The sequence below is a fragment of the Aegilops tauschii genome, chromosome 5 (genome assembly GCF_002575655.3).
Source record: "Aegilops tauschii subsp. strangulata cultivar AL8/78 chromosome 5, Aet v6.0, whole genome shotgun sequence".
NCBI classification, from domain to species: Eukaryota; Viridiplantae; Streptophyta; class Magnoliopsida; order Poales; family Poaceae; genus Aegilops; species Aegilops tauschii.
This window is the reverse complement of record NC_053039.3, coordinates 324,291,709-324,305,205: the sequence shown is the minus strand read 5'-3', so window position 1 is coordinate 324,305,205 and position 13,497 is coordinate 324,291,709. Positions and strand designations below refer to the sequence as shown.

At 44.2% G+C, this 13,497-nt stretch overlaps 1 protein-coding gene across 14 annotated transcripts; it reads right to left on the bottom strand.

The window, feature by feature from the left end:
- Positions 1–2,910: 2,910 nt before the first annotated feature.
- Positions 2,911–9,083, bottom strand: LOC109755443 (uncharacterized). 14 transcript variants are annotated; one of them, XR_012184765.1, is made up of 10 exons: positions 8,608–9,068; positions 7,173–7,270; positions 6,938–7,029; positions 6,541–6,609; positions 6,309–6,459; positions 5,181–5,364; positions 4,799–4,887; positions 4,576–4,705; positions 4,319–4,481; positions 2,911–3,322 (listed from the first exon to the last, which is right to left on the bottom strand). XR_012184765.1 is itself a non-coding variant. In XM_073500311.1 (8 exons), exons 3-8 carry the CDS (start codon positions 7,004–7,006, stop codon positions 3,239–3,241), a joined length of 699 nt encoding a protein of 232 aa, XP_073356412.1. In that variant the 5' UTR covers positions 7,007–7,029; positions 7,173–7,270; positions 8,608–9,083; the 3' UTR covers positions 2,911–3,238. The 14 variants fall into 14 exon arrangements, 5 of the variants coding, with proteins under 5 accessions (XP_073356412.1, XP_073356413.1, XP_073356415.1 ...); XR_012184771.1 differs by having other exon boundaries at positions 4,319–4,440; XR_012184764.1 differs by lacking the exon at positions 6,541–6,609 and having other exon boundaries at positions 8,608–9,083.
- Positions 9,084–13,497: the final 4,414 nt, after the last annotated feature.

Here is a 13,497-nt window from a genome sequence, read left to right as displayed (position 1 = left end):
ACTATGTGTTAATGCTTTGTTCCAGTTCTCTATTAAAAGGAGGCCTTAATATCCCTTAGTTTCCAATATGGACCCCCCTGCCACGGGAGGGTAGGACAAAACATGTCATGCAAGTTCTTTTAATAAACCATGTATGACTATTTACGGAATACATGTCTACATTATATCGATGAACTAGAGCTAGTGACGTATCGCCCTAGGTTATAACTATCACATGATGAATATCATCCAACAAGTCACCGATCCAATGCCTACGAATTTATCTTATATTGTTTCTGCTAAGTTACTACTGCTATCATCACTGTTACACTTGCTACGAAATTACTGCTATCACTGTTACTGTTACCGTTGCTGCTGTCACTACTATCAAAACTATCATATTACTGTGCTACTGATTACTTGTTGCAGATAATTAATCTCCAAGTGTGGTTGAATTGATAACTCAGCTGCTAATACCTTCAAATATTCTTTGGCTCCCCTTGTGTCGAATCTATAAATTTGGGTTGAATACTCTACCCTCGAGAACTGTTGCGATCCCCTATACTTGTGGGTTATCACCTTCCCACCCTGGCATCATAGTCGGCCTCGTCGATCACTTGCACGTCGTCATCACTGTCATTCTCTTGATCCACCTCCGCCTCGACCTCAACGCGAGTCGTATCGAAATCGCCAAGGGGGCACTCAAATCCACCGTGCTCTCGGCCAACATCTCGGTATATGTGGAGGGCATACTTTGGCTACAAAATTTAATGGGAAAAGCTCAAACAAGTGTTCCGGACAGCTGAAGCATAGATTACCGGAGCAAAACAAGCAAAAGAGAGAAATTTAGACCTCTCGATCGTTTCATCAAACACGTTGTAGGCGTGACTGGCGGAGTTGTCGTGAATGTGCATGCCGTGGCCGGCCGGAGGTGGAGGAGGAGCCCGGCCCCTTGTCGGGATGGCCTTCTTCCTCGGTGCCTTCGCCCGCGCACCGGACGGGCCGGTGGGGGGGGGGGGGTCTTGTTCCTCCCGCCTGTGGCCTTGGCTGGTGGAATCGGAGCGGGGCCGTAAGTCAGTTGCGCCGTGCCGGTAGTGCCGCCTTGGACAAGGTGGTTCCCCTGCCTCTTCCTCTTGAAGGTGGCGGCGGAAGGAGTTGGGGCAGTGGGAGGCGCAGGCGGACGGAGCGACGGTTGTGGCGGCAGTGGTGCATGATATGGGCCACCCGGGGGGGTACTCTATCCGGTCGAATTCCGGTGCCGTGAGGCCACACAACGAGATCAGAGGCGGGATTGGAGGCGGCGGCGGCCCGGGAAGCAGGAAGTGAAGCGGCGGAAAGTTGGTTCGCGCCAAAGGGAAGGCAGCAAAATCGAGCGAAATCCAATAGATATGAAGGAAATGGCCAGCGGATTCAGGATCACAAAAAAAAAAATTCAGGCGGCCGAATTTGGGGGATCTATTCGGGCCAGCCAAACCCCCTCCGTCCCGCAATCCGGCGATTATTTTGCCAGATGGCCCGGTTTGCGGGATCTATTAGAGATGCTCTTAGTCTTCATAAATACCCCCTCCGTTCACAAATCTAAGACCTCTTTGGTAATATGGTGTGCATGCGCCTCCATTAACCAACCAAATCCGTGTGATCACGTATGCGCGCAAAACGCGCTCAAGTGATTCTAGATTGAGAAGGAGAATGAGACGGTCCAGAACATACTCTCATCTTATCTACTGGTGTCGCTAACCATTATGTGAGCTAATTCTCCACCTGAAACTTTTGTTTGATGGCCTCTCGTCATGTATTTTTTTTACGAATAGAAACTTGTATTACTCAAACTCCAACAGTGTTACAATCTGAAGCAGCAAGTTTCAAAACTCTGGGAGGTCCAGAACCTAACCAAGTCATGGTTCTACCTTCGTCTCTAGCAAAGATAGCTAAACAATCACTAACTTTATTTTAGGGTCTACAAATATGAGTAATACTAGTCTCCTGAAGACTCATCATCAGCTTGACCTCTCTAATAAGATACACATAAATTGATCTGTCGATGTCATTTGTCTACACCAGCTTGACTACTTCCAAGAATCAACCTCCAATTTGATAGGTAGCTCAGTTCTCGTAAGGGTAGAAGATAAACCCTCCATACAAGTGCACAGTTTTGCTTCTAAGGTGGCAACTATACAACGTACGACATGCAGAAAAGATGATTGCACCATTAGAATCTCTCAAAAACATACCAGCACCTACTCTTCCATCCACGATGAAGGAACCATCAGAGTTGAACTTAACTTTCACAGCACTCGGCGGGCACCAAGATGGAACTAGTTCCGTGGACAAAACTAAAGATTTTGGTATAGGCACAACATAAACTGGGGGTTTACCTTTGCAAGGATCGACGACTGAATTGTTTTTGATGTTCACCAAGGTCTCCAAATAAACTGCAAAGGATGTATACTTGGGACGCCTCTCTCATAGGATGTGATACCCTTTTAAGTCTCCTTTGATTTAAAATAATTTTATCTGATTTTTGGAGTATTAGGATCCTTCAGATTTTTTTCTTGTATCGGTCATTCAATCCATGGGACTGGAATCCATAGAAAGGTTTTCTTAAGATTCATTTCCATTCTATTTTGAGGGAAAATTTCCACCCACTTAAACCTCTTCGTAGAATTATGTTCTTTTCTTTCTTATCAAACAATATTTCCTTCAAATTCCTATACGACGTTGTGTCGGCCCAGGGTGCCTCAAGCCATCAGAAGAAGTCAGCCCCCCCCCCGGGTACTACACGGCCCTGGCCATCAAACCGGCCGATGGGCGGAAGTGACTTTTTGGTGGACGGGGGTGTTGGCTCCCGTATTTTGAAATGACTAGATCGGCAGCGCGCCTTGGCGCGAGGGTGCCGGTTTCAACAATGTGGCCATGCATGTAATGGTGAAGTTAGTAGAAAGCCAGGCTTATCATATATATTCAATCAGGATAAAAAAAGAAACATTCAAGTGTAATCGGAGCAAGACATCATCAATGGATACCAAAACTACAGTACAACACATCTCCATAGCCATCAGAACGATAGTACAACACATTTGAAGAATGGAATGTTCATATACAGGGTAAATTAGAGGATGCAATGTTCATACACGGTAGATATTGTCGTTGGAGGACTGAACACCAGTAATGGGCATGCGCGGTGGACAGGTCCGGTCGTCTTGAATAGCGGTGTCAGAGAGAACGATGACACTCATTGTGTTCTCATTGAGCCTGAGTCTCAGATGGCCTTGTGAAGCCCAAGATGCTCTAACAGGAGATCAAGCATCATTCTAACTGGGATCCTTACAATGCTTGTCTCGGCCTGTGTCATAGGAAATTTCAGAATGGTTATATAATTTTCCAGAGTACTAAAGTTGACAGCAGTTGGTTTTATACCATGAAAACAAAGGTCTGGGTAACTAAAGGACAACAATCTTTGTTGTGCAAGAGTTTTATTAGATTCTTACTGTCCTGTTCGACAATTGAGACATAGTAATTGAAAAAAAATCAAATGCTACCATGAATCATAAGATAAACCAGCAGAAAATCTAAAGCCTAATCATCGGACAAAGTCACACACACGAGCAGATCGCTTCAAGTATTGTACAAAGAACAATGGCCTAGGAAACCAATCCACAATCCAGCGAGTTTGCTACAAAGAAAATCCTACGGACAACCTGTACACACTCATACGCAAGCGTCAATTCTGGTGTTTCCAACTTTAATGATAGGCTAATCGAAACGAGAGGCCAAGCAGTCCTGGATAATCATTTTGAAAAGTCTAATTAGACAATGTTAAGTGCAAGAGAGGCAAGATGACTAATTCAACAATGCGCCAGGAACGGCCAGAAAAAGATGATTGCACCCACACGTCCACTGTAGTTCTTGTAGTCCTTGTTTGATTTGCATCAGGCAGACCAATGTTACCAAGAATGGCATTAACCATAGACTTTGGGCTGACCATCTCTTCAGTTAATGAGACACCAAACGATTCGATAGGTATAATATATTTGGAAACAGAATGTGTCAGGCCAGGCTCAAAAACAAGAATGACACGATAAGTAAGAAAACAACGGTGGCACAAGTTAATATGTGAATAGGTGGCCTTTAGATCGTTTAATAGATTCATTATGTGAGTATTCATACTAACTAAAAATCAATACCACAACTAAATTATAATCAATAGATTTGGAGTATTCTCTCTGAAAAGGGCAGCATTTTTATACACAGCCCGAATAACAGTAAGATCACTCACGTGAACCCTAGATCGATACTACTGAAGTATAGAATTTATAAGCGACCGACAGCTCGTGTTTACCTTGTTCATTGGTGGCACCGTGGACTGCGTTTTCCATGTTCCTGTCGCCGGCGTGGTGGATAGGAGTTCCCTCCATGCACTGATTGGTATTGAGTAGTCAGTTGCTTTCAGATCACAAAGAACTACATCAAACAAAGATGAATTTAGCTAAAGGATGCATGTCCTGCATACAATAAAATTGTATATTAGACAATGTTAAGAGCTAGAAATATTGATTGGTGCAAGTTTGAAGAGAACAAATCTAAATTACATCATACTTGAATCTTAGCAAAGCAAATGGTCAAATAATATATGTATGAGTGGTAGAAGAACAGCAATGGCCCAGAGCAGATACGTGAAACAACAATCAGGATCCAGGAAGTCCAAGGCAAGGCCTCTAAAAAGAATCTGCTCCACACAAGAAGAAACCAAAGACATTTTTACAGCAACGTAGCCAGTCCTGCCAAATAGTACATGAATTAAAGAAGGAAACGAGCTTACCCAGTAGGAGCATGACTGGCACGACCACCGGCAGTAGAGGCGAATGACAGAATCGTCCGTGGAAGGAAAAATCGAGCACGGCAAGTAACCTGCAGTGCAAACCATGCGTCAAATATAAAGCTGCAACCTAATTTTCCGCCACACACCAATATGAGTCTCAATCTAAAAAAGTAGACCAAACCAGGCCAAGACACTAATATGAATCTCAATATAAGGGTATAATGAGCACTGAAGATTTTTCAGCATGTACCATACATCTAGAATAACATGAGTAGCCCGCTGCAATTTATTACTGATGCCCATGCGTATGGTACGTATATTTACTAAGTATATAATTAGCAAAGGAGAGAGAGAGAGAGAGAGAGAGAGAGGCGAATCTTACCAACGAGGGGCGCGGCGGGGAGTGGTGGCTAGGTTCCGCCGGCGTCCAGCAGGCTGCCGATGTCGTTGATGATCCGGTCGGCGTCGTCGATGAAGAGGGTGGCGACCTCGGCGATGAAGCCCGACGCGCTGCCGCCATCCTCCTGCAGCGACTGCAGCTGCCGGAACTGGTCGTCCACCATACCCTAGGAACAACAGATCGGCCACGCCGGAGGCAACGGGTCAGGTCGAAACGGCGACGACGACGACAACCCCCTACTGGATGCTCCAGCGTGATGTCACACTTTGACATAGGGTATAGTACACATGTATGCAAAATCTCTAGCATCTAGACTGTATCTTAGTACATTCTCTGATGGTGTAAACTTTACATATGAAGATAATTAACTTATCTAGACCCCAGGACAGAGGAAATCATTTCAATCGATCTTAATAATACCTTGGTATGCTTTATATTTTTCCTGGGACTAATTATGTATGTGGTGATGACACAATCCTAGTGGGATAGCATCACCCATTCCTTGTTCAAAGCAACATCACAATAAACCAATCTGTGTCACAAATCGAAGGTGGGGACTGGAGAACGAGCTATGTCCAACAGGAAGCAACACCAGCAGCTCACAATATAAATAAAAAGTGTCATCAGTAAAGTACTCCCTCCGTCCCAAAATTATTGTCTTAGATTTGTCTAGATACGGATGTATCTAATACTAAAATGTGACTTGATACATCCGTATTTAGACAAATACAAGACAAGAATTTTAGGACGGAGGGAGTAGTTGACAATAAACTATAAGCTCTAATCATAGAACTATTCTTGCAGGTCAAAACAACTGAAGTATGATTTACCAATCTACAAACATAGGCACATAAATAAAATTGTTTGATTCTTGCCTTTACATATATAATATAAACAGAGACACATAATGAGGACTCCTAATAAAAAATGCCATTTCAGAAATATAATGAATAATGAACATATACTGAAATGGCTAATATTGAGATGAAGAAAGAAACAGAAACCTTTCTACGAGATAAGTGATATAGTGGACATCTATTTATTGGTGCATCAAATCACTACTAAAAAGGGAAAATGTTGTCTATGTCATTGCTCAACACATGTTGCTACCTGCTGGGTGGGAGAAGTAGTGGACGAAATGCAGACCCAAAGAAAGGCACCATCTTGATCCCTTTGAACGCAGAACACCAAAAGCAACAACGACCTGGACGCACGTGGGGGGGGGGGGGGGGGGGGGGGGGGGGCGGCGTCCGGCGGAGACCTGCGAGCATAGATTAGGCGAGAACCTTTCAGCCATGTAATGCAAGTATTAATTATGCATTTCAGAAATTATTGAGTTAACCTTTCAGCTACAGCTACCACCATAACTCAGATTTGACCGAGCAAAAAGGCTCTCCATATGAATTAGTTTCTAAAACACAAAATAAATAGCACATTAATGAGTTAACCAAGCCATGGCGCCCCATGCAGCATTTATCTTATTGTGCAAGGTGTGCTTCCAGAGTGGAACTAACAAAATTTAGAAAATAATGGACATTGCATATTCATGGTGATAGTCAGACAAAACATTTCCTAGCCCCATATAGATCCTAGCCAGCATCAAGTCAAGTAACTATTCATTTAACAGAAATGAGAGATGAAGAGAGTATTTTCACCTCGTGCTTGGCCATTAATGTGGTTATGGTGATTAAGGGTTGCTGCAGTACAAGGAAAGATAAGAGGAGGAGAGGGGGACGGACCTCCCTGGACATGCATATCGCCCCACCTCCCTTGCCCTTCTTCTTTAGGTCCTTCTGGTCCTTGCTCATCCATCCCCTTCTTCTCCTTTTCTCTGCAGCACATGGACAGGGGAAGCACCAAATTGATGCCCCCCAAAACACAAATCGGTCCAAATCACAAGTATTATACAAGGTAAAAAATGATTTTTCGGTAAGGAACAGAAGAGGGTAGATAGAGGGAGAGGGCCGAGGATACCGTGGCTGCCGCTATGTTGTGTTGGGGAAGAACCACACCTCCTCTACCGCTGAGTGGTGGTGGAGAAGCTGCTCCTAATATAAAGCTATTCCTGCAACCTGTAATAACACACTCAAGTTAATGGGATAAGCACACAAATTATTTTCAGTGTAAACAAAACTGATTTCCCCTAAAAGATAAACCAAGTGTAGTACTTGAAGTAACTGTAAGCAAATATCATTACTGCGCTTTTGAACCCGCAGCTACCAAAAAAGACAGATCAGAATGCCCGTTAAGATACGAACAATTTGAGCCACTAACTGAAAATGTTCAGGTTCTAAAAATGTCCAGTTTCTGAAAATGTCCAGGTTTAGACTTGTAGCTGTACTTTACAATTTAGGACAACATGGATCTGATCAACAATAGAAAAATAGAACAACACAGAGCTCTACAAACTGAAAATTATACAGGCTGGCTCATACAGTAAAATTATGGAGCTGGATCCGATCTCCAATTTTGACAGTAAAATTCAGCACATATGATATTCCTGAACCCCATATACCTAAGTTGCACACAGAAAAAAAGAACAGCTTCTAACAGAATTTTTTTGCATCTAAGTATACCTCATGGATTGTCCTAAATACTCCCTGTCAATGATTATGCTACTAACTGATTGGCAACTATTTCTTTTGCTGCACAGTTCAAAAAAAAATGGCAGTACAAGCAGATCTTCAGTACTCCGATTTATTTCAGTTTTGACAGCTTATTTTCAATTTCAAAATGGAAAATACTCACAAGAGTACCTTGTACGAATAAACCTACAGATCAACATGTGTATCAACTTTTTTGGCAATAATTTTGTTGATCAACAAGGTCTGAAGAACGTGTATGTTCCTAATTTTATTCACACATGATAAGTCCAGGTCATAAAAATTCCCTATTGTTCCTTACTGCTCCACAATCAACAGGATTGTACACATGGACAATTAACCAATGTGTCAACCAATCTGGGCCAGTACAACCAAGGCGAAGCTCCTGCTGCTCTCAAACTGCACGCTACTGCTATAAGCTTCGATGATTTCAGGTCAAGGTAGTGTAGATTAAATATATATATCGTTAGTATAACATTTTTCACTGCTGCTAACATGCAGTACATTAGCTCATCTGAAAAAAGTCAAACTACGAGTTACCAATATTTGCCCCTGCAAGCATTACCACAGGCACCTATCAGGCAAAATCCCATCAGATGTGAACTCGAACACGTAGTGGGAAAATCACGCGGCAACTACTACTCATCCAGAAACAGTCGTCATTGCATACATCCTCACGACACCCAATCTACCACAGCAACCACTCGTCCGACACGAGTCAGGAAAACAGAAATTGAATGGACAGAGGATGCAACAAGGGAGGTCGTGGTGAAGGAAGAGGGAGGAGGAAGGAGCGGTGGGGCTACCTGCCTATGGACCCGTCAGCGGCGCTGCTCCGTGCGGCGGGACCGGCCGCGGCAGGGAGGGAGGGAGGGAGGCGCTGCTGCCGGCCAGCCCCATGGCCAGCGGGAAGTGGAGCCGCGTGTGGGGGCGAGGAAGGAGACGGAGAGGAGCCGCCGGAGTCCAACGGAGCCGCGCCGTCGACGAAGGCGATGCCCAGCCCGAAACCCAAGCCACGGCTGAGGGTTGCGAGCTAGAGCGAGAGACCGTGCGCCGCAGATCTGGCCGGATGGGAGGAAGAGGCGGAGCACCTGCCGTGTGCACGGGAGGCAAGCGCCACGGCGGAGGCGTGGCTGCACCACGAGCAGGCGCGACGGGTGCGCGGGCGAGCGGCGACGGCGGCGGCGGGGCAGGGATCCAGGGAGGGGGGCGCGGGAGGGAGAGAGAGAGGCAGCGAATCAGAACGAGGAGATCGAACCCTAGCACCGATTGGGGAGGAGGCAGCGAATCAGAGGAGGGCACGTGTTGACCTAAGATGTGAAATGACAAAAATACCCTCGTGGGGGCACCAAAATATCGGCGGTGGCACGAGATCTTTACAGTGGGGTGAAACTAATCCTTGTAGCAGTGTCTTCACTTCGATCCAACGGCCCATATCATCCCAGAGCGAGATCCGACGGCCGGAAACGCATCAAACAAGAGATCCGACGGCCAGAAATCGCTGAGCTCTGAGAACGCTCATGTTCTCCCAACTAACATAGTTCTGGATTCAAAAATCATATTTTCATGTTTTATTAAAAAAAAAATGAAAACGTATACATATTCATGATGGATCTGTGAATTCTCCTTCAAAATATTATTATTTGCAAGCTACACAAAAAAGAATTCTGGCCCAACAATAAAAAAAGATCGGCCCATTTTCATGTACATTTTTTTGTCTATGCCACGTATGAAAGTACTATGTTGTTATGAAAATTTTCTTGAACGTGTTATATGTGTATTTGTGTATGTACAATTTTTTTTATCTTTGTTTGCATTGTGGAAAAATGTTTCTTTTTAAAGTCCACATGGTGCCCGTCCACCCTTGGGCATTTACGGCCGATGGACCTTTTTTTGCGAGAGAAAAAAAGGAAGGATCCAGCGTCTTGGCGTACAAGCAGGCTAGAAGACTAAGTACGAGGAGGACTCTCCGCTTGCATCCCTACTTGAAAGGACATGACACACTAATACTGCGTTTTTTCTATTTCTACATTTTACAAATCCTACGAGCGAAGCACTTACAAAAATATGGACGACGGGAGGGAATCATATGCTATGACCCGGTCTCAATACATGCATTTACCGTTTTTTCCCTTTCATAAACTATGAACTTGCAAAATCCACTTGAAAGTTGAAAGGCAGGATGACAAGTAGGAGAAACCACCACGTCTCATCAATGGAGAAATCAAACATATCGCCTCCTTCCCGTTGACACCAGTTTTTGGACACTGCCTCGTTGCAGCCAGCCGGTCGTTCTCATGCATACGGTGAGCTGTAGCAATGCCCAACTTAATTGACTGCTCTAACGTCTAAACAACTCCCAACATAAAATATCTCCTTCGCTTCATATAATCGCAAATTGACCAGCTAACTACGCTGTGGGTAAGCCCGTGACTGTGGTGCTGTGGGTAAGAGCACCTCTAGCCGATCCCGCAAAAATCCGACCCGCAAAACGTGTTTGCAGTTCGCGAAAAAACGGCTTTGCGGGCCGGCACAGACGGCCGCATAGGCAGACCCCGTAAAACGGACCCGTATAAAAGGATATTCGTGGAATATGCTTTTTTACAGATCGGCTTTGCGGGGTCTGGTCTGGCGCCGCTCCCGCCGGCCCGCAAATCCTAATTGCACCTCAATTTGACACAAGATAATGCATTTCTTTACTTTTTCAACAACATTGGATACATAGGATATCACCAAATCTTTGCTAGAATAGTAAGACCAAATAAAACAAGAACCACAATTATGCATTTTAGAAGATTTCCAACTTCCATAACTGCTCCCACTAGTTAGACCAATCTGGCCGCCGCAACGAAGGGCCGCAAATCTGCAACTTTTTGGCCCACCAACGCAGGAGGGGTGTGACGCCTCCGATTTGACCGTACACTAATCATGCACGCAAATGTGTACGATCAAGATCAGGGACTCACGGGAAGATATCACAACACAACTCTATAACATAAATAAGTCATACAAGCATCATAATACAAGCCATGGGCCTCGAGGGCTCGAATACAAGTGCTCGATCATAGACGAGTCAGCGGAAGCAACAATATCTGAGTACAGACATAAGTTAAACAAGTTTGCCTTAAGAAGGCTAGCACAAAAGTAGCAACGATCGAAAAGGCAAGGCCTCCTGCCTGGGACCTCCTAACTACTCCTCGAAGCCGAACTCCATGTAGAATCATCCTCGGGATCTCTAGCTCCTGGACTCCAGCATCTGGTTGCGACAATCAGGTATAGAAAGGGGAAAAGAGGGAGAAAAGCAACCGTGAGTACTCATCCAAAGTACTCGCAAGCAAGGAGCTACACTACATATGCATGGGTATATGTGTAAAGGGGCATATCAGTGGGCTGAACTGCAGAATGCCAGAATAAGAGGGGGATTTGTCGAGAGATTCCATGAAGATGCAATCAAACAACAACGGCAATCAGCAAGGGAATGACGAAGTGGCAAGTTATAGGATCAATATATAAGATGCAAGCTCGGGACCAAAGTTGCCTTTCAAGTCAAGCAACATGATGTTGAAAGCTTGACGTAAGTCGTGCTCACACACTAAAGAATTCGTGCACCAGAGAAGGACGAGGTAACACAGTCCAAGGTAGCAAGACCAGGATGCAGCCGATAGTCTAGGAATGACCGGATTGAGCCCAGAGTTTCCTAGTAAAAATACTAGGGGTATTTGATTTGTAGTGCGGAATAATTTTACTAATTGGTGTCCTCGGTTGATAACAACCCAGAACCCGTAGAGTGATTACGACAAGGAAAAACATTACTTCAACAAAGTTAGTAAGATGTGGTGCAATGGCAAGACATTTCCGAGATACCAGGGGGGTAATACTCGAAGGTAGGACATGATAGAGGTAGAACCGGGTCATTGACCTATGACAGTAGATACTTCAATATTGCCAAAAATAGACGAGGCACTGGTAATGGATTTCCCTCAGATATATCAGATCAGGACAGCATGGGCGAAACCGTAACTGTAAGGAATCAATTTCAAGAATACCGAAAGAATCATACAGCTGGATAATCATTTTGCAAGAAGCTTCCGAGACGGTCTAAATCATTTTCATGGGCATGAACTCAAAGTTCAAGATCGACTCCCACTTCTTCAATGCATAACCTTTCATTCACTTCTCGCGTTTGATGAAGTTGCAGTGTTGAAAATTTTTATCTGGCAAAATACCAGAAGAGTATGACTCATGAAAACTTCCGAGTTCACACATATTATGAAAGGCATAGGTTCAACCCATCGGGGCATTTTAGGAACATATACCACAAACTTCAGAGTAAATATTACAAGCTCGAAAGAAGAGCATTGTTCAAAAGCAGATGATACAATTTATCAAAGGCATTATATACCCATGGAAAGGCTCACAAGGTTATACAATATGAAGGACACTGTCGGATAAAAGCCAACAAAGGAACCGATGGTCCACAAGGGATCTGATGTGAGTATCGGTACTCAACCAGAGGAAGAAGAATGGAAGGAGATCTGATTATAGAAACAACTGACTAACTCAAAGTTCAAATGCAAAAGAATTATGATTTCCAAATCAGGGGGTCAGAAGCAACGCTCTGATCAAGGATGGATAAGTTGAGTAGGCTTAGGGGTACAATCGATGGCAATTTGATAGGTCGAGATCCAGCTCACGTTTAAAATGACGTCTGAGCCGGAAGAATGAATTCTAGGATATGATTGTGGATTGCGAGCATTCGCAACAAATTGAATCAACGGACTCAAAATGATAATGACAAGAGATGCCAATAAGATTACGAGACTTATGGGATTAACCATAATGCAAGCAAACAAGAATTTCAAGAGCAATAGGCTCCTGAGGATTTTCAGAAGATCGAATAGTATTTTCAAGACTATTGTGGAATACTTGAATCAACTGGGGATGACCGGATACTCGGTAAGTGCGAGAATTATCCGTAGGGGTATTCAGGTGACAAAGAACAGCAAGGCAGTAAGCTCAAAGGATTCTCGGAACAACAGAGAGAATTTCGGGGTATCTTGTAATAACAAGATCAACTGGGAAACATTGTATGAATGGCGAGTATACGTGGTTATCCATAGGAGTTTATCGATGAAAGGGAATTGCAAAAGCGATGAACACAAGTTCTCGGGTTATCAGCGGAGAGTATCTTCAGGGTCTTCACGTGCAGCAGACGATCATCAGTAATAAGGGGCTCTCCGGGTGAAAGTGATAACGAGATCCTAATGTTAGATTTAGTAAAATTCACTTAACCCGAATAGAAGAGAGATCAGAGTCCCAGAGTATAGACAAGGAGTAAAAGATCCTAATACCACCCAATGGCGACGTGGGCCCGTAAGCCACACAGCCATGTTAGTAAAAGTTTTTCAACGACTAGACTCGACTTCGGCCAAGGAGTTGGAAAGGGGGATTCCTACAGGCAGTCGGCTGTGATACCAACTTCTGACGCCCCCGATTTGATCATACACTAATTATGCACGCAAATGTGTACGATCAAGATCAGGGACTCACGGGAAGATATCACAACACAACTCTATAACATAAATAAGTCATACAAGCATCATAATACAAGCCATGGGCCTCGAGGGCTCGAATACAAGTGCTCGATCATAGACGAGTCAGCGGAAGCAACAATATCTGAGTACAGACATAAGTTA

Coding starts and splice junctions, on each gene's coding strand:
- LOC109755443 (XM_073500313.1), bottom strand. CDS start 7,006: ATGAGCAAGGACCAGAAGGACCTAAAGAAGAAGGGCAAGGGAGGTGGG. Junction 5,365..6,308: donor CTACTTCTCCCACCCAGCAG/GTAGCAACATGT, acceptor TGTTGTTCCTAG/GGTATGGTGGACGACCAGTT. Junction 4,888..5,180: donor CCCCGCCGCGCCCCTCGTTG/GTAAGATTCGCC, acceptor TTTGCACTGCAG/GTTACTTGCCGTGCTCGATT.